Here is a 26,347-nt window from a genome sequence, read left to right as displayed (position 1 = left end):
CTGACACATACAGTAAAGTAAAGAAGTGACAGGACATTGAAATTTCACTGAATTCTAATTAAATTTCGATTATTATTTCATAAATGATAATAAATTATCTGGAGCATCCTCAATAAAACAGTGCCAACCAACACAGACTCACAGCTTCAGAGTGGAAACCTCTTTCTCAGGATGCAGCTACTTATGGGAAGTCATACACTCTCTAAGACAGACTGAGTAAATCCATTAACAAGAAGATCCGGTCCAATTTGACCACAACACTGGGCTTCAGATTTCACTATAGTACTGCCTCTATTACCACTGAAAGTCAGTGATCCAATTGGAAGTGATGTGAATTTAAGCTTACTATCCGTCTACTGCCCGTATGACGATTTTTTTTTGTCCCCGGCCTCTATACCAAATAACCTCACTTTTAAAATGGATGTTGTCAGGGATGGCACAATTTATTTATTTATTCAACAAGAACCTTTTCATTCCAGGCCCATTTCCAGTTTTGGTAGAGAACACATCTAAAGTCTTCATGAATGTTATTAATCAGCATTCTTAAAGTAGAGCTAAAGACTTTGGCTTCATTAATATTCATAATATTTCTGGCATGGTATGTGTGGTCTTAATCAAAATCAACTGGGCTCCTGTATCCTTTCAGTGTTCGTCATTTCTTTCACAGTCAAGACATTGACAAGAATGTCAATCACCTGTATATTTTTTCCCCCGGCTCTGAATACCCACTCTTCAATCGTAACCAATGCAGCTTTACAGAGTTACACTTACACTGACAACAGTTTTCAATTTAACGTAACCTACATGTGGTTGTAATTGATGTATCTCAAAGGTAATCTTTTGCCTTAAAAAGTAAGATTAGGTGCAGATAGCCTACACAAATAATTTGACACCAGTAACCTTGTTTCCAAATTGGTGTATTATCTTTATGTTCCAGAAAAAGAGATTAAAGAGACCAAAAGTCATCTACATCACCATACAAGCAAAGGGTGCTTCAACAATTCCTGATGCAATAAATTCATTTTTACTATTGTTTTAAATTTCTGATAAAACATCCAATTTATAATTAGATTAGATTAGATTGATGTTATGATAATGCGTTAGGAGGATTCACTTCAGGGTCTGGCGTGGTTGGTAGGAGGAGAAGCAGGGTCAGTAGGGTCTAGTATATTGGTTTCGAGTTGAAGAGACACCAGGATGACGCAGACACCTGAGAGACTGAATCTGAAGTAACGTTTGTTTTTGTTTCGACATTTCACGGGTGCTTTTCACAGCGTAGGCGCTAGGATAGCATTTAGTTGTGGGGCTGTGTGTAAGCATGCTGCCACCACTCTCCTGTTGTTAAAAAATAGTTTGTTTTCATCTTTTGGGTTAATTTGTTACAGAACATGCATCTTCATTCGATCTGTTTATATTTTTCTTTCCAGAGGACATCAAAGTCCATATATGGCCAAAGAAGCAACGAATAGGTACATTGAAGTCGACAAAAATTTGTACTCGGCTTAAAGATGGTTAAGACCGCAAGTAGGCCTAAATCTATTTTTTTAAATATGCAGAGAGATGTTATTGTGTATTAATTTATGTTTGTATAACCAGGAATCACAAGAAGCCACTTTTTCCTTATTTAACCTTATGGTTGCATAAATATTGTAAGTGAATTTCTGCCCTTATTTTAAATTAACCTTTTGTTGAAGTTTGTGGCAATGTAATGATTTATTTCTATTGAACAGAAAATCATCAATCCATCCACCTTTGCTTGTACTCAATAAATGGTTCAATGTTTTTTTGCATCTGTGTGTTTGAATGTTCAATGACCTAACATTTAAAGACATTCACTTATACTAATTACATTCAGTTTGTTTTTTACAATATGAAGTTGCTGGTAAAGTGCACATTAGCCATTTTGGCATCATTTTAATTGAAGTTCAGCCAAATACTTAGATTAAAACGGGTGCTGCAGTGGCCTACTGGCAAAGGGCACAGTTCATAAACGGACTGTAAAAAAAAATACAGCACTGTGTTCTGCTGCCTCAGGGCATCTTTTTGATGACACAACAATTGCATAAAATTATGACTTTGCACCACAGGTTGAACTACAGGGTAATACTTCTACACATGAGATTAAATATGCCCCTCTTTCGTCTTGGTGAGGGCTTCCCTTAGGCCTGTTGTTACAAGCAATTTTGAGTAAAATGTGGATTATTTTCTTATCCCACTAATAGTAACATTTCATAAATTAATCTTCTTCTTAAAAAATTCCATACAGACTTGAAAACTGCTCATGTTCTTCCTCTTCTTATATATGGCGACAAAAATTATGGTAGCGAAAGTATATCTCCAAGTTCAAGTAATCAGCTCTTGTTCTTTTTGTTTTCTGTTCTTGCGGTCTATTGATGGGCTACTTTAGTGGGTTTTCCTGCTAATTTCTTTGTAGGGGAAAAGGCTTAGCCTACAACAATGGGAGACTGTAGCCGTGCAGTTCATTGAAGAAGTCCAGTAACAAACTAATGGCATTAATAATAAGAAACTACTGCTTGTTTATCAAATATTAACTAAAATAAGCTTGCTATGTTTTTAGTCCATGTACTGACACCTAGCTGCAATGGTAAAACAGTAAAAGTTTGCAGACGACACCTACCACATTGGACTCATCTCTGGTGGGGATGAGTCTGCCTACAGGTGGGAGGCTGACCATCTGGTGACCTGGTGCGGCGAAAACAGTCTAAAGCTTAACGCTCTGAAGACAGTGGAGATGATTGTGGACTTCAGGAAAAATGCAGCCGCCCCCAGCCCCATCACCATTGGTGACTCCACGGTGTCTACTGTGGAGTCTTTCCGCTTCCTGGGGACCATCATCACCCAGGACCTCAAGTGGGAGCTGAACATCACCTCCCTCACCAAGAAAGGACAGCAGAGGATGTACTTCCATGATGGTGCACTTCTACACTGCCATCATCGAGTCCATCCTCTCCTGGTCCATCACAGTCTGGTACGCTGCAGCCACAGCAAAGGACAAATGGCTACAGCGTATCAACCACTCTGCAGAGAAGGTGATTGGCTGCAACCATCTCTCTACGACCTGTACACCTCCAGGACCCTAAGGCGTGCACAGACTCTCATCACCCCCACAGTCAGAAATCATCACAATAATGTGAAGGCTGGAACTGTTTTTATGCGTTACATTAACGCCCACTGGACTCTAAACTTATTTCATTACATGCACTCTGAGTAGATTTATACTGTAAGATTTGTTTCATAGTCAACTGCACAGATCCTTTATTGTACATTTTGTGTTTCTTATATTTTTACATTTTTATATTTTATATTGTAATTGCTTTCATATTTTATTATTTAAGTTCTTGCTATTTTTGCTTTATTTTATTTAACTGTTTTAGCACAAATACACCAAGACAAATTCCTTATACGTGTAAATGTAGCCTACCTGGCAATAAAAAACTATTCTGAAATCCCCCTCAAGCATTACAGCGATATCCCTGACATGAACATCCTTTGACACGATGCAGCATCTTCCCTAAAATCACAGCTTTATTCATAGTAGAGGAACTTGGGCCCCTAAAAGTTGAGATACCCCTACCCGAGGTAGAACAAAACACAACCATATTTTTTCATAACTTGAACAAGTCTAGTTTATGAAACGGATGGTTGTATAAAAATATTTTACAGCAAAATAACTTTTTTGGGATGTTTTATGCATCTTAGCAAAAAACGAAAATAGGTCAAATTAGGGCTTCTCCAAAAGGGACAGCTCTAGCCTTATCACATGTATCTCTGGGAATCAAAATCAGAATTTCACCAAATTTGGAAAGGATGTTCACAGATAGTTATTAGTTTCAATTATGCAAAGTTTTTATCAATACCATTTTCAGTTTTTGTATTTTTCACACTTAAACACACATGTAGTTTAGGCGGAACTTGAAACAAAAATTCGAAATGTATGTATATCAAAGTCTGTCATTTTTTAAGTACATCAAACATTAAAATATGTCATTTGTATCTTCTTTAGACTATTATCTCAACATAAAAGCAAGTTATTTGACTTTTCACTTGACCCTATGCTGTCACCAGCCCCTAACAGGAAACTAGTGCAGCCAGGATTTCAGGGCGAACTGGTACAATAAGTGTCACACTAAGCATCCCCTAGAGACAAAGTTTGACCTCTTATCTCTTTGCTGATCTTATCCTGTGCTTGTGTAAGTTGTGTTTACTGATGAAAAATCTCCTTCTGCCAAGTTTGAACCGTCAAATGTATCCCTAACTCTGAATCTTGGCTGTAGAAAATGACACCAACCCGCTGAAAGCAGTAACGAATAAGAATAATAAATATCTTCTATCTTAAGGTCTTGTTTGCTTTTGTAAACCATTTAATGATATCAGTATAAGTTTAAGTGAGCTCCATAACCAACCAAAACAATCCTCCCAGGAGCTTTAAGAAAACAACTGCTGCAGAAAATAACCATCAACAAAGTCAACCAAACAAAGATAACACAACCAAATCAAGACAACAAATTATTATTGATGATGATGGTAATGACGATGGTTTTGTTTGATAACCATGATTTTAAGATGGTTTCTATACTGATTGAACTCCCAAGAACAGCTGTCTATGTTGTGCTTTGCCTCTGTGCACTGCCTGTCAGCATTTGTGTCCGATCTGACTTAAAGCTGTTCATTTGCACTTACTGACATCGTTTTCCTCCTCTCTAGATCCTCGCTTTTGTTTCACTTACTCTCTAATGTACGTTGCTTTGGATAAAAGTTATTTTTGCTTGATTTAGTTATGGTGTCTTGATTTGGTTGTGGTGTCTTGATTTGATTGTGTTGTCTTGATTTAGTTGTGTTGTCTTGATTAGGTTGTGATGTCTTGATTTGGTTGTGATGCCTTGACATGGTTCTGTTATCTTTGAGTGGTTGGTTGACTTTGTTGATGGTTCTTTTCTGCAGCAATTGTTTTCTTAAAGCTCCTGTGAGATAAGAGGTCAAACTTTGTCTCCAGGGGATGTTTAGTGTGACACAAAGGTTTTTAGTTGCAAGGTGTTAAGCTCTCAGGTTCGCTGTCATTTTGTCTAAAAGTGGAAATCATCCTCTGTAATTAGCATTTAAAATCAAATGTCATTATATATAATGAGGTAAAATAAGTGTATAAAGAAGTTTCTTATAAACATGTTTGCATGATTGTTATCCTAATTCACCTCACACACATTTACGCCATCATAAGAATTGTTTTGTATCCCAGCTCCATTGGTTGCCTGATGAATCATTCAACAAAAATAGCTATTGTAGCTTTTTTTTAACACTTTATCATACTTAGGGTATTATAAAAACTATCCCTTCATCCAGTGTATCCTCTGATGTAACTAGGATTCTTCTTAAAAGCAGGAGATATGGTGACTACACACCATCTTTATATGTCTGAAATACATTTTAAAAAACTACAACAGGCTGTGTAGCCGATATACAAATAGACTATATGATGTATATTTAATTTCTAAGAACTCAAGGTTATATATATCAATACTGTTTTCTTAGTTCATTAATATTTCACAGCTGATGGCAAGACAATGCTTTAATTTTTTAGAATGAAATAGAAACAATGTCGAGGCGACAATATTGTTGAAAGCAGCGGGTTGACTCTGAGTGTCATCATATAAATCATATGTAAGATAGAAAATGTGAGACAAAATGTATGAGGAATAACTATAAAATGTTTAATTATATACATATTACAGAATACAATTATATTGTGTCTTGTTGTTAAGTCTTAATCTATTGTTTGTGGCCACGTCCTCCCACATACACATCCATAGGGCCCCATTGTACCAGGTCGCCCTGAAATCCTGGCTGCACTAGTTTCCTGTTAGGGGCTGGTGACAGCATAGGCTCAAGTTAAAAGTAAAATAACTTGCTTTTATGTTGAGATAAAAGTCTAAAGAAGATACAAATGACATATTTTAATGTTTGGTGTACTTAAAAAATGACAGACTTTGATATACATACATTTCGAATTTTTGTTTCAATTTTCAATTTCCGCCTAAACTACATGTGTGTTTAAGTGTGAAAAATACAAAAAATTAAAATGGTTTTGATAAAAAATGTGCATAATTGAAACTAATAACTATCTGTGAACATCCTTTCCAAATTTGGTGAAATTCTGATTTTGATTCCCAGAGATACATGTGATAAGGCTAGAGCTGTCCCTTTTGGAGAAGCCCTAATTTGACCTATTTTCGTTTTTTGGTAAGATGCATAAAACATCCCAAAAAAGTTATTTTGCTGTAAAATATTTTTATACAACCATCCGTTTCATAAACTAGACTTGTTCAAGTTATGAAAAAAGATGGTTAAGCTTTGTTCTACCTCGGGTAGGGGTATCTCGAAAACTAAAGCCTTTTTGGGGGGGGGGGTTGTTCCTCTACTATCAGTGGTCATGTGAAAACAAGTCACATGACATTCTTTTAAATTAAACGTCCTCGTATCTGATCTAGTGTGATTGGTTTAGACCCAGTACTGTGATTGGTTTAGACCCAGTACTGTGATTGGTTTAGACCCAGTACTGTGATTGGTTTAGACACAGTACGTCTGGTTAGCTATTACATTAATGTGGAGACATAGGTTATAAAGTCATGTGTTTTGGTTGGAGTTCAGTCCTACTGCTTCATTCACTGTATGTCTGAGCTCTCAGGGAAAACGATGCGTTTCTACTTCGCAGCTGTTCTTCTGCTGGCCATCACAGGTAAAAGACAACATGCAACTCGTATCATCGTGTTTACAGTTCGCTAGCTGCGGCTACGCCAGCTGCTAAGGTGGTGTCATAACAGATGTTTTGTAGTGACTATCGCTCAGGTTCTGTTACAGAAATAATCTTAACATTTAAGAACATTACAGCAATGGTTCAACTTCCAATTACAAAGGACGACTTTTTTTTTTTTTTAGATATGCTACGCGTTGAAGAAGAGCAAGACTCTCTCACCAAACCTCAGCTACAATCTGTGAACTTATAGTTGGATGTGTTATCAGGATATGTACATGTAGTCTTAAGTGTTACTAATAACCTCAGACGAAATGAAAGTATCCATTTGATAATTCGGTAGAGATACAATTTAAATTGACCGAATAAACAGGAAGTCTATTTGTCATTAGCACTTCTGCCTTCAGCGACGATACAGCGTCAACAACACTAAATTAAGTTTGGGTTTGTGGGTCTCTTAAGGTCAGCCTGTTATTTCTGTGCTGTCGAATCACCACAATTTGCGTTGAATATATTGCTTAAATCGTACAACATTGTAATGACAACATAGGGACATCCATATCGATATTTCAACACGGCTGTTTTCATTTAGTTTGTGCTTGATGACGTCAATATTTGCTTTTCCTGTAGCTTCAGAGGGCAAAGCAGTCCCCTCTCTACCAAACTTTGGGAACAGCTATCATGTTAAAGGTAAGCAGTGCAACATCAGAATACTTGTGTAATGCCTCTTTTCCCCTATAAAAGTAGCTTCATAGTGTATTTCCATTGCAGGAGTGATTTCTCTCCCCTATGCTGAGATCAAGGAGCCATTCGAGGCCTGGTTCGACCTGGCAGCGAAGTCCAGCCGCATCGACTACTACCATGGTAAGAAATATCACTTAACCGGGCTGTTTCTGTTAAACCTGACTCTGTATTTCCCCTGCATTGTTGATGTGAAACTAAGAACATGTTGTGTCAGACTTGAGTAACCAGAGCAGAACAGATTAAATCGGTGCTTAAAAAAAAAAGAAGTGAAAATGAATGAATAAGCACTTTTGGGAATGTTTTCTGTTGACTCATGTTTCAAACTCATGACTTGAAATCTTTACTGTCTTGTTTAGCTGATTGTGTAAGCTGTATCTTTGGTTTACTAACCATCCTGGTGTTAGGTGTCAACAATCTAGTTTATGTAAAAATTACTTTATTGCAGCATAAAAAAAAAAAACATCTCAGTTATTACTCTTCAGACTGGGACTGTTTACTACAGCAGTGTTTCCCCTACCATTATATTGGGGGGGGGGGGGGGGGGGGCGGCCCTCATATTTCCAGACTAAGGGACAGCAAAAGGTCTCCTAAAAATTAAAATGGTACTGCAAGTCTTAAGCACGTTGATGTGTGGCTACATATTATTGCACACTACATTAGATGAGAGTTTCTAAATTTAACATCTCTTCCATTGATCATCAACAGGCCAGGTTTCCACGTACCAACTGGGGGCCGAGAAGCCGTGGGGAGTTTCAAATAAAATCTCTCCTGAGACTACAGAGGTAGAGCTGAATGTGATGAAGTGTTTCCAGGTCAATGGAACAAAGGATGAAGCAGTCACACCACAGGCATCACTGCCTGACGTGCAGGGCTTCCAGGTCTGTATGTGTAAAGAAAGGCTCTTCATAGTATTAAAAAAAGTGCAGACTGGCCCTGGGGATACAGATTTAAAGATGTTGTTGCTTCTTTACATTTGTGGTCTTATGCTCTGGTTTGTAACACACCCTCATTTCAGACCGTCTGCCAAATTATAAAAAGGCTAACGTTTTTCTAGACAGGAAATTACTAAATTAAGTTAATTATCCTGTTTATCCAAAAAATGTTTACTCCTTAATTACCCATTAATCTAAACTTGAATTATTGCTTTTTTATAAATGTCTGCCTCATGTTCTGTCTGTTCTCACATGTGATGATTTATATCCTCCATAGTTCCTGAGGATGGAGTACTATGGAGGCTCCTTGTGTGAAGTCTGGCAGAATGTGACCACTGTAGGTCACAAAAAGAACACGTACACACTTTGGGTGACTCATTCAGAAAAAGATCAAGACAGTAAGGAGGATCCTGCCACACCGCTCCATTATGAGATGATGGGATACAACACGCTGCTGGGGTCCCATTATGACAAATATTTGGTGGACTACAAAGAGTTCAGCACTCATGTGGACCCCAAGGTGTTTTTGCTACCTGAAGGTTTGTATTCTGTTGTAGCTGCATTAATGCAGATTTGAAAAAAAAAAAAAAAAGCGGGGGGGATTTAAAAAAATGCAAAAAAAAAATGTTTTGGTTGTTGCCCTTTAGGGATGAGCTGCGGGGGGTTTCCTGGTCCAGGAGTGGAGCACCACATGTTGGCCAATCCCATGAAAGATCTAATCCACACATCAGCATCAGGCCATTCACAGCACATGTTCGACCATTTCAAGGAGAAGTTTCAGCGTCAGTACAGTGATGAAAGAGAGCATGAGAAGAGGGAGCATGCTTTTGTTCATAATCTCAGGTGAGAGGAATAAAAACACTCAGTTGTGTTACAGATGCACCACTGATATAGTCTAGAGGCATGCTAACTGCTTCCAAGCACAAATATTGATTGCCCTTTGACTGGTTTCTTGTTCTTTAGGTACGTGCACTCCAAAAACAGAGCAGGGCTTCCCTTCTCTCTGGCTCTGAACTCTCTGTCAGATCGCACAATGTCAGAGCTGGCCACCATGAGGGGGAGGAAACATGGAAAGACTCCAAACAGAGGGCTCCCGTTCCCTGCCATGATTTACCAAGGTGTAAAAGTACCTGACTCTCTTGACTGGAGGCTTTATGGTGAGTCAATGCATTGAAATGTGTTTCATGAGATGCATTATTCTTCGTGGGATAGCTTTGAATTTTTATAAACTCTGCTGTTGCAGGTGCTGTGACCCCAGTAAAGGATCAGGCCATTTGTGGCTCCTGCTGGAGTTTTGCCACCACTGGAGCAGTAGAGGGCGCTCTCTTCATGAAGGTGAAAAGACTGGAAAATATTAGAAAACAGACTGCACCACTCATTCCACTGTTTTCACCTGCCGAGATACTTCCTTATGCTCTTCACAGTTGTTCCACGTGGTGGTTCATCTGCCCATGTTCTGGTTGCATTGCAATCATGTGCGGTGTTTTTCTATTATAGGCATCTGTGTTTATTTTTAAGAAACAATATGATGACTTAAACGACCCTTGAAGCTCTAAAAGCAATGTATTATGGGTCGCTGGTGGCGCAGTGGTTAGTGCGACGGCTGTAGTCTTCCAAGCGGACGCCCCAGGTTCCTATCTCACCTGTGGCTCCTTCCCCGCACGTCATTCCCCACTCTCTCTCCCTGATTTCCGTCTCTATCCACTTTCCTATCTCTCCATTAAAGCCCCAAAATAAATCTTTTAAAAAAAAAAAAAAAGATCCAACCAGATTGAAGGTGAAATTACAATACTTTACAGCTTTTGAAAAAGGTAAATGACACAAAGGAAAAAAAATCATAGCAAAGGAAATGTATAGATGCTATTTGTGTAAGGAAGGAAAAATGTAATATAGAAATGCATTTTTCTATTAAATCTTGATAACACTGACAGGTTGAGCATGTATTTGTATAAGTTTAGTGGGAAACAAATATATATATAATATATTCTGATTATATAATTTGGATTCTGATGTTCTTAGTTTGAGGTTTAGTTTTATTTTCTCTATAGGACATAAGAGAAGCATCCTTGTGAGTAAAAAGAAGCCCCCCCCCCCCCCTTCAGAGTTGGGGCGGGTCCAGTCAACAAGACTGTTCATTGTGCCACTGTCACTCACTTTAGACGGACCTTAGTGGGAATAAAACTAATGAATTACTGTCAGCTTTGGCCTTCCTCCATCCCATGCAAGGCAAAGCTCAAAGGCATTCCTTTCCCCTGTTGCTGAGCAACCTGAACTAGACATTGAATGGTTTGTAATGGGATTTGATGGTACCCCCAGTTTACCAAAATTTTGACTAACACACACTCTATAAACAACTCAAACTCAACAATTTCGACTACCACATTGAATTTGATGGGTATTCCAGCCTAGTGTGTGAGAATTCAGGGTGCTCAGACTGTCAAGTTGACAACTTGAAGTAATTGGTTTGTGGAGCAGATTTTTTTTCTTTTCCATCAGACCAAAAACCTGACAATTTTTCTTTGCTGCTTGCTGATAATTAAAATTTGTTTATAATGTGCTTGTATAGTATATTACTAATCTAGTCACAGCAAGCTATTTTTGTCTTTACCTTTTTATTAACAGAAAATTTTACTGAAATTAAGCATCCAGCCATTCAATATTTCACATGACTGTTTTACAAAGATAAGTGATTGTTTTTTGCCAGTAACAAAACATAATAAGCCCACAGAGGACAATGATGTAAGAACCTTTCTGTGGTTTGGAACTCCTAACTTGAAAAATGTAAGCAATGCACGGTTTCAGTTTTTGCTTGGACAGTTTGATTTGGCAAGTAGAAAAGTACTGTTGTGAAGCAGTTCTTCGTTGGGCCTTTGCCAGCACGAGGCACAACAGCAGGAAGTGACCTGTTATGGGCACCTAGGGTCACCACAGGCAGCTAAATAAATAAAGCCACTACCCAGGGGCCAATTTGAAATGTACTTCTTCCTGATCTCCCAGCATCTCCAGAGCAACAAGTAAATAACTGCTGTGTTAAAACTATTCCTTATACAGTTCGCTTTTCTTTCTCAAATCGTTTTCTTCAGCTCATTTTTATTTTCTACATTTCTAATCAATAATTCCTGGAAACTCTTGTGTTGTCTTGGAAGTGTGTTTTCTTTTTGTTAGTTTTATGCTCTTTGCTATAAACTGTAGCTTGTGAAATTACTATTCTGTTTGTACTTCTGAGAATGTGATTAATGCAGAACAAGGCAGGTTACTAATCTCTTCTTGGGGTTTGACGTTTTTTTTTTCTTGTTTTTCAGACGGGCTCCCTGCAGGTTCTGTCCCAGCAGATGCTTGTGGACTGCTCCTGGGGTTTTGGCAATAACGGCTGTGATGGAGGGGAGGAGTGGAGAGCGTACGAGTGGATTATGAAACATGGAGGCATTGCTACAATGGAATCTTACGGATCCTATATGGGAATGGTGAGATGATACCAACATGTAATGCCTTTCCCTATACTAACAAAAAAATCACACATGCAAAATCTGTGTCGAAAACCAGGTTTGTTTGTTTTTTAACTGAAGGTGTTTGGTTAATAAAGATACTCAGAAATGTGGCCCCATTAAGGAAATGGTGGCTGTTCATTGTCTATTGATCATTAAATATTTTTACTTAAGTTGTCTTGAAATCACATGACAAAATAAAGGATGAGCATCAACCTCTGCTATCTTGGCACAGGAAGTAAGGCTGCAAAGCTCGGCTGGACATTTTTTATAATACAAAATAATAAAAGTGACAAGATCTAGAAAGAAACAAAGTTGATGCTAAAGTTTGCCAGTTGAATTTGAAATGTGTCCAAGAAGACCATCATGTAGTCTGGTACGAAGTATTTGACCTGATGGACACATTCAGTGTCATCAAATAACTCTGCATTATTTAACATTTGTCTGCTTTGAGAATATCATGTTATTTTTCTTTTACGCTGCTCACTTTAGTTTAAGACCAGCCAGAGTTTGTTAGATATAATTAAGATCAGTCTGTTAATCATAAGAGCTTGAGTGGTTGACGGTGAGGACGAGTACAACATTGTATCATATGGATGTAAATACAAGTGGCCCCAGGGTACATCCCTGGGGTACTCCTTTAATGACCATCATGAAGGGGGACTTTACGTTGTCCAAAACTATTACTTGAGTTCTATTGATTTGTGATAAATAACAAGAGATTGCCTTTAATGGCTTAGAAAAGTAGAGATGATGCAGAGAATGTTTGATGGCCAGATGTAGATGACTTTGAAATATATGATAATTGGGTAAAATTAGATTTATTTAAAAGTTGTCACTAAACTTATCCAAAAAGTTTTACTAAAATGTGTTTTTTTAGGAAGCTTTTAAAGGTTAAACTGTTGGAGTTGTATCCGCGGCTAAATTGGGACTTTTGTTCCTAATCACTACTAAGGCCTTTTTAGCCAGATGATCCCAGTTAGTTATTTATCACTACCTCTATGCTCCAAGGGGGCACATACTATATGTTCTTGACCTACAGAATGGTTTCTAGTACTTCACCACTACGGGCTAAAGTTTTTTTTGTCTCTCTCTGAACAGAATGGATTTTGCCATTTGAACACATCCCAGCTTACTGCACATATCCAGAGCTACACCAATGTCACATCGGGAGACGCAGAGGCCCTTAAGCTGGCACTCTTTAAAAATGGGCCAGTGGCAGTCAGTATTGATGCTTCACATCGATCATTTGTTTTCTACAGTCATGGTGTCTACTATGAACCCGCTTGTGGTAAGTTTTTATTCTCGCTGATGCTCACACTGTATATAAAAACAGTCAATCTCTCTAACTCTGCATGTTGTTTTCTAGGTAATAAAACTGATGACTTGGACCATGCTGTGCTTGCAGTGGGATATGGCACCCTGGATGGGGAGCCATACTGGTTGATAAAGAACTCATGGTCTACCTACTGGGGCAATGATGGCTACATCCTAATGTCTATGAAAGATAACAACTGTGGCGTCTCTACTGATGCCACATATGTTACACTGGCATAGATTCTACCATTTTCTATAATTCACTTAGCAGACGCTTTTATCCAACGCAACATACATCAGAGAGTAAGTACAACACAATCAAGGATCTAGATAAAGGAGAGAGCAAACGATCAGCTTTGAGTCCGATTGGACACACGGGTGCTGAGGCAAAGCTCAACATTGACGGCAGTTCTTGAGCTCCAATCAGTATAGAAACCATCTTACCATTTTCTCTTTGTGTTAATGCCACTATGTGAGTGCCTAAGAATGAGTACCACTTGATTTGGATGTGTTGAGTGTATAGTGATGAAGATACTGTAGCTGTTTGGTGAAGAAGTATGTACCAGTAAGTTGTTGACAAGGGTGAATGCTGTACAATTCAAACACACAACAAATCTGCTTATTCAGACATGATTTTGATGTGTTTATTGCAAGTGGCACATAGCTACAGTGCCTTCATTTCAGCTGTAAAGTAAAGCCTGACACATTTCCACTTGTCCTTGTTCTTTTACATTTGTTGAGATTAAATGCACTGGGCTGGAATCATTGCAATAAAAATGACTTGTTTACCACTACCTGACTTCTCTGACATCTGTTTATTTAAAATACTCATTCTGGCCTTCTCTCTGGTATAGGAAGAAAAGATTCTCAACAATCACATAGTCACCTTTTAATTTGTGCTTTATAAAAGCCCTTAGACACTTGTAAATATTACAAGATATTTCCCAGATCCATGTCGAACTAGCTAGTAATATTAAATCTTGATATAAGACAACAAACAACTACACAATGCTGAAATCAATTATCTCTTTACATGCAGATCACATTTGCTTTCCAAATAAAACTACATAAGTCTAACACAAGGCTACATTAGGCATAATAAAGTTAACTTGTGCATGCAATCTCACTGGACTAGTTTTATTCCTCTTGAGTAATGCAACATGGAAAATGAGGCATTTTCTTGTTTCATACAGCAGTAAGATTCAACAAAAATATTCCACAGACATGGTACCCTATAACAATAATTATTGGTGCTTTTGCTCAATGCACTGAAATGTTATCTTCCAGTACTGAAAAATTCTTGTCAAGTCTCATTTTAAATTTCAGCTCTGCTTTAAAAAAAATCTAGCTTGAAATAGAAACTTATTTACATATATGCCATCTGTATTTTTTATTATGGAACAATTTGCATCTTTTCAAGCCGGAGAAAATGCATATGATCCCAAAGGAGTTCTGTTTACTCCTGACTTTTTCCAGGTGTTTACCTAACCTGGTAAAACAAAAGGATATTGATTTGAGCTGGCAGGTTTTATGACTACCTGCTTTGTGCATGTGTCCATGCACACCAACAACCTGGTTTGGTGAGTGCTATATGTTTCACTTTATTGCATTGAGTTCTTGGTCAGATCCTGACATGTAATTGCATAGAGGATGTTTGATGGCGCAATGCATCCAGTAACAAATGTGAGACTGTATGCAATGTGAATTATGGAAAGTGTGTGTCCTCTTTCATGCCGTTAGGCCTGGCATGCTAGATGTCGTATCTCCTGCTCGTCTGTGCTGCCTGCTGATTGGGTGATATCCTCTGACATCTCAGGGTTCTTTTTGTTGGAAGGCGATCTGCAGGAGACACAACACAAAGTACACACTGAGCTGGTTTGGTCTTCAAGTTGGAACAAGCAAGGCTACAATGTCCTATTCAGTGTCACAGAAGCTGAGCATTTACTGAGACTGTGATACCACTTCCAGCTCCTGCAGTTCACATGTATAAGTGTCCTTGACTAAGAAACTGATCCCCAAATTACTCCTGGTGGCATAGACAGCAATGTGAATTAGTATGGATGGGAATACTAATGGAGCCTTTACATAGCGTCTTCTGTCATCAGTTTAGGATGTGTGTAAATAGGTGAATGTGACATCTAGTGTTAAAGTGCTTTGAGTACTCCCAACCTCTGGAAAAACCCTACATGAGCACAGTCTATAACCCAATGATAACAGAGTGTAGTGTAGTCAGTGTAGTACCTCATGTCCCAGTTCTCTACATCCTCTATGGTGTCAGGAAGAGGTCTGCCAGCAGTCTCAGGAAGTGCCAGAGCCAGAACAGCAACCAGTAGCGGGGAGGTACCGAAGATGATCAGAGGTATAGCAGGGTTGCTGTTATGGAGCAAGTTGATAATAGGTGCTAGCATACCACCCATCCGCGCAAACATACTTGATACACCTATTCCTGTTTGCCTGTAGGTACACCCGAGAAAACAAAATGCAAGTATTACCCTCATAAGTTTTTTTTATAATTATTCTGTGAGCATGAGAAAGAAAATACTGAGTGAATACATTTCTCACCGAAGCACAGTGGGAAATATCTCAGCTGTGTAAACGTAGATTATAGAAAAGGAAGCTGTAATACCAAACTTCCCCACCATAGCAAGCCCAGTCAGGACATTGGGGTGATCTGCAGAGGAGAATCAACAGACTTGTGAATTACATTTGTGCACGCTTATTTGAGATTGACATGAAAAGAAGATGTTTCTTAAAATCAGCAGAAGATGACATTCCTGTCAGGACACAGAGCAAATCGAGTTGGACATCATACCTTCAGGGACAGCAAGCATGAGTAGACAGGCGAGACCTCCGACAGCCAAAAACCCACTTTGGGAGAGTCGACGGCTGTATGGCAGGAAAAGCAATACGAGCGAACGAGCTGGGATCTCAACCAACCCAAACACAAACTGGGTCAGGTAGAGGTTTGTGCCTAATCTGGACACGCCCAGTGAGAGGCCATAATACACCAGCACAGTCACAAACCTTGGGTGTACAGTAAAGGACAACCATCAATGTAGACAGAGGAGAAAAAGGATGAAAGGATTACATTTTTGTTTTATAACTGACTTTAAAATGTAATGAAAATGCATTTGTGCATGCACATATACACAGGCACTGTACCAGATGTAGAACAAGATGATGGCCCTCTTCCTCATCTGAGGTGTTCGAACCAGATCCACAGCTGAATGACTTCGTTTGGCTCCGTCTAAAATCTTCTCAACCTGGATACATTTAAACCCAATTCTATAGAAGGTAATCTTGAATTCAAAGTCGAACACATCATATCCCTCCATACCATAAAGCTGTTACCCATAACTTATAAAAACACTTTAATGAGTTAAACCTTTTTAACTGGATTATATTATCCTCACTACAGCACTCTATATTTTCATTTATTCATTGTAAATAAATAATAAATGATTTTAATATGCAAAAAATACTTATTTTTTATTTTTTCAGAGGATAACTTTCAAACTACAGCTTTATGACTACATTATTATGAATAACTGGAATTAAGCTTATTTATTTTTATAATGCAGTATTATTTATTATATCTGCTGTTGCTGGCTGTAGCCTTTTTACCAGGGAGATAAGCATACACTTAAAAAAAAAAAATCCAACTCTACCAGATTAACATCAGGAGTAAGAACATTTGACTTTGGGGGGAAAGGGAAGTTAACAAAAAACTGTTTTGTATTTTTGTCACCACCCATTTGCTTTTACAAAAACGTTACCTGTACAACAGGAGGTAAGACCCGTCCATTAATCAGCGCTGCCTTGCGGAGAAGTGCAATGGCCTCCTCACTTCTGTTGTTGGCCAACAACCACCTGGCAGACTTCGGAAGCACCCTGACAGAAGAAAGAGGGAGGAGGTAGAGAGGAAAGAGCCGGAAATGGTGGGCGGGGGGAGCACAAAGACTACATTCAAGTCTTAATGTATGAATACACAGTGGACCTAATGTTAGGTTGACATTCAAGTTTCCCACCATATATAAAAGATGAGCAGGAAGCCAGGGGCTGATATGGCCAGTTGTAGTTTTCTCCAGTCTCGTATGAAGTATGCTATGCCTGCTAGAAGCATGTAGCCCAGACCAAATGCGTAGTCAGTGATGATACCAGCTAGCATACGCCTCTTGGTGCAAGTCCATTCAGTGCCTTCAGAAAAACAGGGTTTGGAGAGAGGGAAGAAGAATGGGAAGGAGAGGACGGGAGTCACATGGGAAGAGGGTTACACTGTGGTGATGGTTTAGGGATTTGAGGTAGTGGAAAGATGGGAAAGGGTTTTTGTTCTGAGATGGAGCAAATAGATTAAAAAGCACGAGACATTAGATTAAAGCAGGGTTTAACCTCTGGCGGCCACTTAACAAACTTTTATTTCAATCCATAAAATAGATGTCAAGATATTCAGTCTGATGATATAAAAATACTGAGGCCACACACCACAGGGTGCTCCAATTAAATTAAATTTAATGGAAAAATCACTACATGTAACAATTAAAAAGCTTTGTCAAAGCTAAGATGCATTCAAATTCATCCAAAAGTTATGTCCCGCCTTCTTTCTGATTGGTTCTGTCCCATTTCAGTATAAAATATATCACAACACAACAGTAAGATACTCTACAAGTTCCGTTTCAGGCAGACTTTAAATAGGTTTGATACTTGTTTTTTGGTAGCCTAAGAGACAGAATAATTTGAAAATAGATAATAGAAACAATCAATTGTAATTTCAGTGGATTTATCTAACAATTACAATCCATTTATATCTAAAGCTTACTGGAATTTAACAGCCTCTGTAAAAGGAAAAAAAAAAATTTCAGATCAGCTAAAAGGAAACGGAAGAGCATTATGTACTATCTGATGATTAATATTAAAGTGCTCTATGCTATTGCTACTGCAATTATCTCATATTGTTTGAGTGTCTGTGTTTTGTAAGTACCAAGCACAAAAGCATTGATGATAACCCCAGAGATCATGGTGCCAACTGTAAAACGAAGAATCACATAGACAGGAAAGTTGGGTGCAAAGGCCACAGCGACTCCAAACACAGTCTGAAGAGCGATGGACAGCAGCAGGACGAAACGACGGCCATACCTTGCAAAAGACAGAAAGCTTGGACATCAGATTGCTTTCTAAGAACATAAGCAAATGAGTGCATTGGTGAACCGATGCTAAAAATGTGAGACCAGTCTTATACAGATAAATATGGAGGTGTTGGTGTGTGAAAACTGCCACACCTGCAAACACACCTGGGGAAATCTTTGTGTGTCTCTGCCTGTAGCCATGTTTTGATAATGAGGACCTGGCTTGTTTTGTAGCAGTACAAAGTCAGAAGTGAAGGAGCTCAAGGCAAAAGTATCAGCTCACCTGTCAGCCATGGCTCCAAACACAACAGATCCCACTAACAGGCCAGACATGTAGATAGTTGAACCAAGACTGTTCAGTGCAGCTTTGTCACACACCAGATCCCACTGGTATAAAAAAAACACACAAACAGAGGAGATTGCCTGTGTTAGTAGAAGATTGATATGGTGATAAAAACACATTTTTTTCCTCTTTTGGTTCATTTTCTTTTTAAAACTTTTGACTTTTTAAGCAATAATTATTTGTCTTCTTTATATGAGTTTATATTGGAGTTTAACAGTATTTTGTTTAAGGCTGTATATCTGGACAAAGCAGGCAATTAACCCACAGGGTCCACAATGCTTCAAGTGTTGTAGTTTTATGAGCACTGTATATTATTTATAGCTACTGATACTAGGAGTAGCCTTATATGACTTTAAAGACTTAAGACATGATGACATAAGATGGAACTTGCTTTATTGCCTGATGGCCCTGTTTCAAATAGACTATACCTTTTAGAAGTGGTTCGCATTTGTAAGAGAAAGTTAGTACGGCTTAGTTCAGTTCAGTTCAGGTCAGTTCAGTTCAGATCAGTTCAGATCTTTATTGTCCCTGGAAGGGAAATTTGATTTGCAGCAGTAGACACAAAAACACAACAGATAAACAGACATAGGACAGTGCAACACAACCTGATGTAATACAACCAAGAAATATAAACTATAAAACTCACTGATCGTTACGAAGTTTCACTCAAATGGTATAAATAAATTAATATAATATACAGCTTAGCATAAAACATTAAAACAGGGTTGACAGCTCTGAAAACATCTGAGTATCAGTTTTGTTGATATTTTACCTTTTTAAGCTGTAGCCTTTTCAAACTAATGTTTAAAAATAAATACTTTTTCAGTGTGCGGAAATATTTCTTGGCCAAGGGCGATCATTTCCTAAATCTTTCACAGGTTGCCTAGCAACAGCACAAGACTTCAATTAGCCTAATTACTATTAGGTATGTATTATGTATGTATGTATGTGGGCCATTCTACCGAATTGGTTCAAAGTCAGGTTGGAAATATTTTTAAATTTTTAAAAAGTTTTATTCCCAAATTTTTTTCCCTATATATATTGTATATTGTACCATATCTGAAGTACACATATCTAGTAAAAGAATCGTCAAATTTGATATTGTATTTTTAGACTGTTTTAGAATGTATTTCCTCTCCCCAAATTTGTCACTACCGAAACATAGTATTAAACTATGATAAAAACAATATTATGTTAACCTGTTAGTATTATGTTTACTTCCCTTATGTAAAGATTATTTTTATTGAAGGTTTTCACAATAAAATCAAAATAATTTTTTTTTTTAACAAATTTCAATTTTTAAAATTCTTCAAAATCTATGTGCAATCTTTCGTTCTAAAATGCAAAACAATGATCAGATTGATTTCAGAGTTAATGATTTATGAGATGGAACATACAGTTAACCAATCAGTATCATAACATTTTAGTTGATAACTCAATATATATATATATATAAATATATATATATATATATATATATATATATATATATATGTATATACTGTATATATATTTTAAAACAACCAGTGTTTCGGTAGTGACCAGTATTTTCTTTGTAGTGTTTTATCATATTCCCTCAACCTTATTGTTTAATTTTAACTCATAACTTGTCTGATGTTGAGAATATTACAAGCACATATGTTTAGTGGTCAATAAAATAAATTATTTTTGAAGAAAAATGTTCATCCATGACCATATACAAATATTACTTATCAATTGCTTATTTTCTGTAAATAGATGATTGGAATGATGATACTGAATGATAAACTCACTGCTTTTAAGATATTGGAACAAATTTATTTCAAAATGATGAGATTTAACTACTTTACCATTCCATTTTGTCATTACCGAAATGATAATGTCACTACCGAACTTGACCATATGATTCAGTAGTGAAAATTCTACCTAATTTTGAGCATAATTAAAGAATGCTAGCAAGCACATGGCTAGCAAACGCATCTTTGAAGAGGTGTACACCCATAGAAACATAATCATTTGCATAAAACCCCAAAAAGTTTACATAATTGAAGAGAATGTGTGTTCGGTAGTGACAATTTTTTAATTTACACACTGATTTTCATACTTTGGAACACATTTATTTAAAAATTATGAGATTTAGCTGCTTATCATGCAGCCATGGGGGACAGGGATGCAATGTCACTTCCTGGTCAAAAATTCAGGGGTGTGGCTTAAATCTAGGCTCAGCCAACACACTTTAAACTCACAATAAAAAATAAGTCTTTCAACCTTTGTTTGAACTTAATCATAAAGATATTTTAAATTACACAGTTGAAACAAATCAAAAAAATGTTGTAAGTGGTATTTACATAAATTGAAATGTATGGGTCAGGATTGGGGACAGCTACTTCTCAATAGAAAGTACCCTATAAATTATATATATTTTTTATTTATTTAGCTTATCACTATCTCATTTAATGCCCTGGGTTTAAATAGATCATAATATAATCTCAGTAAATATCCATGATGTCTGAATACTTAATTGTTTTGTTAAACCTTTTATTGTAATGGGACTGCACTTTGAACTAATTCTGTAGAATGCCCCATGTATTGTAGTCTATGTATGTAGCCAATGTATGCATTTATTTATGTAGCCTCCTTATTTATTTATTTTACAGTGTAACACGTGTATTTGGAGAGGCGCGTAAATTTGAGATTGATTTCACACTTTGACAGAAGATTAGACTTCACAAATCATATTAAACGTGCACCAGCAATATAGCCTACCGTCCTACCTCTGTGACTGTTGTACTCTGGATAGTCTCGTTGCTGTAGACCCATCCGTGGCCACACGGGACGCGCTCGGTCCGGTTGCCCAGCAGCAGGACCTCAGAAGAGAAGCAGGAGGAATCCGAGACGCTGAAGTTCGAGCTGAGTGTATCGGTTATTGAGCTCGGGCTCTCTCGGCAGTGATGGGGCGGCGTGGCTCCGGTGAAGATGCTCGCCATCATATGGAAGGCGAGAAGAATCTGGGGTAAACAAATCCATATGTACAAAATTTTCTGATATTTTCCGAAACCCCCGATGGCAGAGAGAAGTTGGTCGAAATTCATTTTGAGGAGGACAAAATAAATGGGCCAATTTGGAGATGATTGGCTCTATTCCAGTGGAACAACAAGCTCGTGGGAGGGTGTTGTTGACTGTAAACAACCACGCGACAATGAACCAGATACGAGGCGTCCACGCCGAGCTGTGGTGTGATGTTCAGGGGGGTAAACAAGGTAAATCAAACATGTGGTGCTGTTGTCAGCTCGATTGGACCCATTATCCGTCCTGACTCTGCCGCTGAGGCTATATATGCTGTATATGCCATAAGTGGTACAGTAATGTATGAATGTTAAATAGACCTACTGGCAATGTATTAAAAAAACACTTTCAACGCTACATTACTAAAAGGACCACTTAATAGGCATATGATAATACTTCCCTAATGCATAATGTATAACATCGAGACCAAAGACTGATACAAGAATGATCTGAAAATTGTCTTTAGATCAATTTAAATCATTATAAAAAATACTCAATTGTTAGTTGTTGTCCAAGTCTTATCCGTTCCGTTTTCCACTTCGATAAGAATCTCAGTTTAAAGAATGATCAAAAGCACATTCAGGAATGTGCACGTTGAATCCATTTTACTAGAGAGACAAAAAGTCACGCGACCAAGAAATTGCCATATGTTTGAAGGATTTTGCTGTGCTGTTTTCCCCACGCAGCAAGACCTGTGGAAAGCCATAGACACCGTAGCAGCTTGGAGAGCTTTGTATGATGTAGCCTATAGTTGGTCTGCATATAGGGCAGGGCCATATAGGCTCATTAATAAAACCCATAGAAGACGCTCCATTGTGAGACTCACAATCACTGACGCGCTCTGATCAAGGTTCAAGGTTCAAGGTTTCTTTTCTATTACCCAAAGGTAAATTTGTTACATACTGTATACGATCATGAAGGTAAATTATTTAATTCACAGAGGATCTTAAAAAAACAAAAACAGAAATAGGGTTATAATCAATACACATCCTATCAGTCTGCATATTGAGTTACAGCAGTATCTCCTTTGTTAATTTTGGATGTGTTGCCTACATAACACCCGCTGTAAATGATCACAGGGGCTTATTTAGTCAGAAACCCTCTGCTGCCATCTGCTGTTAGGAGATTGAATCACACACTTGGCCCTCCGACCTCAATCCAGTATTATCTCTGCCAACACTGATTTCTTGACTGTAAAATAAGATGCATTAGGGGTTACTGATATAGGCCTATTTCACCTCTGTTTCCCTTGAACATTAAAATCCCTTCAGCTCAAGCAATTTTATTTCAGTCATCATCTGCAGGTTGATAGTAGCCTATAACTAGTCTAAACCTGTTGAGTTGTCTTGCATAAACTGTCTTGAACCAAATGACGTCATCCTTTTAGGACTATAGCCTAATTCGTATTGAACATTTAATGACAATGTTCGTTTGCGTGGCTAAAGGTAAAATACAATTTATTTGAACTGACTTTTTTACAAAATGATGAACTCACATTAGGCTGTACAGAGGCTTGTCAACAGGCACGGCAGGCAACTGCTTGGGGCCCCTGACCAGTAGGGGGCCCCCCGAGGACTCACAAACTAAAACAAAAGCAGTGGCCTAAAATGTTCAAACTTTGCAATGACAGTAACCTAAGGGGGTCCCAGCTGACAGAACTCACTATTGTTGCCATGCTAAGAAAAACCAATGTTTGTCAGTGAAAGTCAACAAAGAGAAATGAAGAGGAATTGTCCGTGTATAGGAGAGGAAAAAGAAACAGGAAATAAGAGGAAATGGAGTAAGCATCAGGACACTGGCAGACATGAGGGTGATGAACGCTGGTTGGAGGCCCCCCAATTAATTCTGATTTAGGGCAACCAAGAGACTCTAATCACAACTGTCTGTGTGCATGCTCAGCTGGCCGTAACCGAGTTGAGTGCGCACCACGAGTCACTGTTGTGGGGGGGCCCCTGGAAATTTTGGCCTAGGGCCCCAACAGACTCTGGAATCGCCACTGAGGCTATATCTGCTGTATATGCCATAAGTGATACAGTATGTATGAATGTTAAATAGACCTACTGGCAATGCATTAAAAAAACACTTTCATCGCTACATTACTAAAAGGACCGCCTGATAGGCATATGATAATACTTCCTTAATGCATAAATTATGTATAACATCGAGACCAAAGACTGATACAAGAATGATCTGAAAATTGTCTTTAGATCAATTTAAATCATTATCTAAAACCATTGGCACAGTCTCAGATTATTATCCATAATTTAACTTAAAAATAAAAAAAATCAGGTCTAAAGTAGCTTATTATGGGGGTGGAGGAATGGTTGACACAGCCATGTCTTACTCTCCAATAAACAATGACCTCTCTCTTCTGTTAAGAGGGTCAAGTAGGAGACATTGATCGATATGCCTATAAGTCTGATTTCCATTTAGTCAGTGTTCAATTAAACTTAATTTGTGTGATTTAAAAAAAAAAAAAAAAAAAAAAAAAGCATATTTCCCAAACGAGAAAGAAGGTCTGTTATAAAGGTAAAGAATGGAGTAGGCTAAATGTTCAAAAAAGTTTAATTATATTTTTATTTAAAAATCTTATTTATTTTTAGAATATTTCCCATTAATTATAGCCCATTGGACGACTTGGAAGAAGGTTCGCTGCGGTCTCCCTTCCTCTTTTAGGTGCTCGTTACGTCACTGACACTTCGTCCAGAACGGGTTGGGTCCTGGTTTGGGTGTCTGAAAGGCAGTCGGGAGAAAAAACTGTCACATGTGAGAGATTTCAGCAGGATGTGGTGGGTAAAAAGTCGTTGATTCAAAATAAAAATGCAGAATTGTTAGTTAAAAAAAAAAAATATTGTAATAGCAGAAAAAAACACCAAGATATCTGGAAGGTTGCTTAGTAGCCTATCTCATTATGATAAATATAAATCCTTACCATGTAATAGCCTATAGGCTAGTCTGTAGACATTGGTGTTTTAACTTTATAATGTGGCCTAATATGATAGGCTACTGCGACAATCCTTTAATCATTGCAATTTATTTTATTATCCCAATTTAAGTCATCAATGGTAAGCTACAATAAGGACATTTTGTAATAACAGATTGTTTATAGGTTATAGCTGTAGTCTATATTAATTCCCGTTTGGTTAAAATCTATTGACGATTAGGCCTTGTGCATTTTATTTTGAAGGCGATGACCAGAAGTCTTGTTTTGTCCTCCTGACTAACTTCACAGCTGTTAGGGAGGCTCCGGAGAAAGTGAGAGACAGAGGACAGAGGGAGATGGCTAAAGGGAAGGAGGAGAGGACGGGGTCAAAAGCGACTTTGGAAACCCGCCTGAGGTCACCTTGATCGTCCGGACTGTCAACGCCGTTTAGACCAAAGAAACAATTCAGCGATCCCGCCGGCCTGCACACACTCAGTGTCTGACAGAGTCAATTTCTGAACCTGCTCATCCGAGGGACATTCATCAATATCTGGACATTTTCTTCCTGCAGAATAACGGAACTGCACCACAGTCCTTTTTTGGGGGATTTGTCAGAGAGAACACGTTGAATCCGTCTCTGCTGGGTGTGAGTAGGGCTCGGTGCCTGTTATACTTTCCCCGATTTCACGAATGAATGATTTTAATGGCGATGTCATACAACATAAGGTCAGCTGATCATGCTCTGGCACTTATTGTCTGACTGTCAGGACACGGTTTATAAAAAAAAAAAAAAAAAGCCAGATCCGCATCCGTGACGCGACCTACTGATGCTGATGAAGCCACGCCCTCAGACAGCATTCAAATAACATTGTTTATGCCACATGCATAAATGAACTCTGGCCTATTTACCAGGGATGCTGCCAGCAGCAGCAGCAGCAGCAGCTAATAGCATTCACTGAAAGACAATACTAATATTTTTGAATGTAGGACAGCCAGTTAGCTGTTTGGCTCTCTAAGCCATGCAACTGAACTGCCTGACCCCCTTTTCCATAAATAATTTAAAACACCAACAACCCTGATTTTAAGTTTCTCTCTCATCACCGTGACTACTGAGCAACAATTCAGCTATTATTGCAAAATCATTAAAAAGAGAGTTGTTCTTAATCCTTTGGATCTGTTTGACTGCATATCTGAATGGAGGTAGACCATTTTGCTTCATATGAGTAAATCTCATACTTATGGCCCTATAGAGTCCTGAGGAGGAGTTTGTTGACATACAGCATATGAATGACTTATTTTTGGGAAACTGCTTTGGAAGAGTTAGGATGCATGACCTTTAATGCCAAATCTGCAAACATGTTGACAGTTTGCATTGGAAATCTTCTTTGATCCGCAGAGTATTTTATTCTGTAACTTCCCTTTGAAATTTTAAGGACAGGCTTGATACATTTGTTCCTAAGATGAAGCCCATCGGACAGTTAATATCAAACTGCTGCAATAGGAAAGACGTCCTAAGGTTGTAGCGCTGCCACACAGAGAACCGACAAGAGGTGAAGTGCCTGCTCATCGTTGTGTATGCTTGTTTGGTCGTGCATGTGTCTTTCAGCTACAGAAACAGTCAGGTGTACTCATCCATCACCAGGTGTAATCTACAGAAGACAAAAGCACG

General features: G+C 38.2%; 2 protein-coding genes across 2 annotated transcripts; one reads left to right on the top strand and one right to left on the bottom strand.

Annotated features, from left to right (window-relative positions):
• Positions 1–6,592: 6,592 nt before the first annotated feature.
• On the top strand, positions 6,593–14,038 carry zgc:110239 (uncharacterized protein LOC550326 homolog). The gene is made up of 11 exons (XM_061059311.1): positions 6,593–6,751; positions 7,397–7,456; positions 7,538–7,630; positions 8,216–8,388; positions 8,720–8,981; positions 9,090–9,285; positions 9,406–9,599; positions 9,686–9,777; positions 11,745–11,906; positions 13,029–13,218; positions 13,297–14,038. Exons 1-11 carry the CDS (start codon positions 6,685–6,687, stop codon positions 13,482–13,484), a joined length of 1,677 nt encoding a protein of 558 aa, XP_060915294.1. The 5' UTR covers positions 6,593–6,684; the 3' UTR covers positions 13,485–14,038.
• A 135-nt stretch (positions 14,039–14,173) lies between these two features.
• On the bottom strand, positions 14,174–22,046 carry si:dkey-166k12.1 (solute carrier family 22 member 13). The gene is made up of 10 exons (XM_061059312.1): positions 21,464–22,046; positions 18,651–18,754; positions 18,223–18,377; positions 17,273–17,441; positions 17,021–17,135; positions 16,407–16,507; positions 16,057–16,268; positions 15,807–15,915; positions 15,486–15,698; positions 14,174–15,083 (listed from the first exon to the last, which is right to left on the bottom strand). Exons 1-10 carry the CDS (start codon positions 21,779–21,781, stop codon positions 14,981–14,983), a joined length of 1,599 nt encoding a protein of 532 aa, XP_060915295.1. The 5' UTR covers positions 21,782–22,046; the 3' UTR covers positions 14,174–14,980.
• Positions 22,047–26,347: the final 4,301 nt, after the last annotated feature.

This window comes from Labrus mixtus, chromosome 16 (assembly GCF_963584025.1).
Source record: "Labrus mixtus chromosome 16, fLabMix1.1, whole genome shotgun sequence".
Lineage (NCBI taxonomy): Eukaryota > Metazoa > Chordata > Actinopteri > Labriformes > Labridae > Labrus > Labrus mixtus.
The sequence above is the reverse complement of the archived record's forward strand: the minus strand, read 5'-3'. Positions and strand labels throughout refer to the sequence as shown.

Coding starts and splice junctions, on each gene's coding strand:
- zgc:110239 (XM_061059311.1), top strand. CDS start 6,685: ATGTCTGAGCTCTCAGGGAAAACGATGCGTTTCTACTTCGCAGCTGTT. Junction 7,631..8,215: donor CCGCATCGACTACTACCATG/GTAAGAAATATC, acceptor GATCATCAACAG/GCCAGGTTTCCACGTACCAA. Junction 9,600..9,685: donor TCTTGACTGGAGGCTTTATG/GTGAGTCAATGC, acceptor CTGCTGTTGCAG/GTGCTGTGACCCCAGTAAAG.
- si:dkey-166k12.1 (XM_061059312.1), bottom strand. CDS start 21,781: ATGAATTTCGACCAACTTCTCTCTGCCATCGGGGGTTTCGGAAAATAT. Junction 18,378..18,650: donor TTTGGAGCCATGGCTGACAG/GTGAGCTGATAC, acceptor GTCTTTTGCAAG/GTATGGCCGTCGTTTCGTCC. Junction 16,269..16,406: donor ATCATCTTGTTCTACATCTG/GTACAGTGCCTG, acceptor TGTACACCCAAG/GTTTGTGACTGTGCTGGTGT.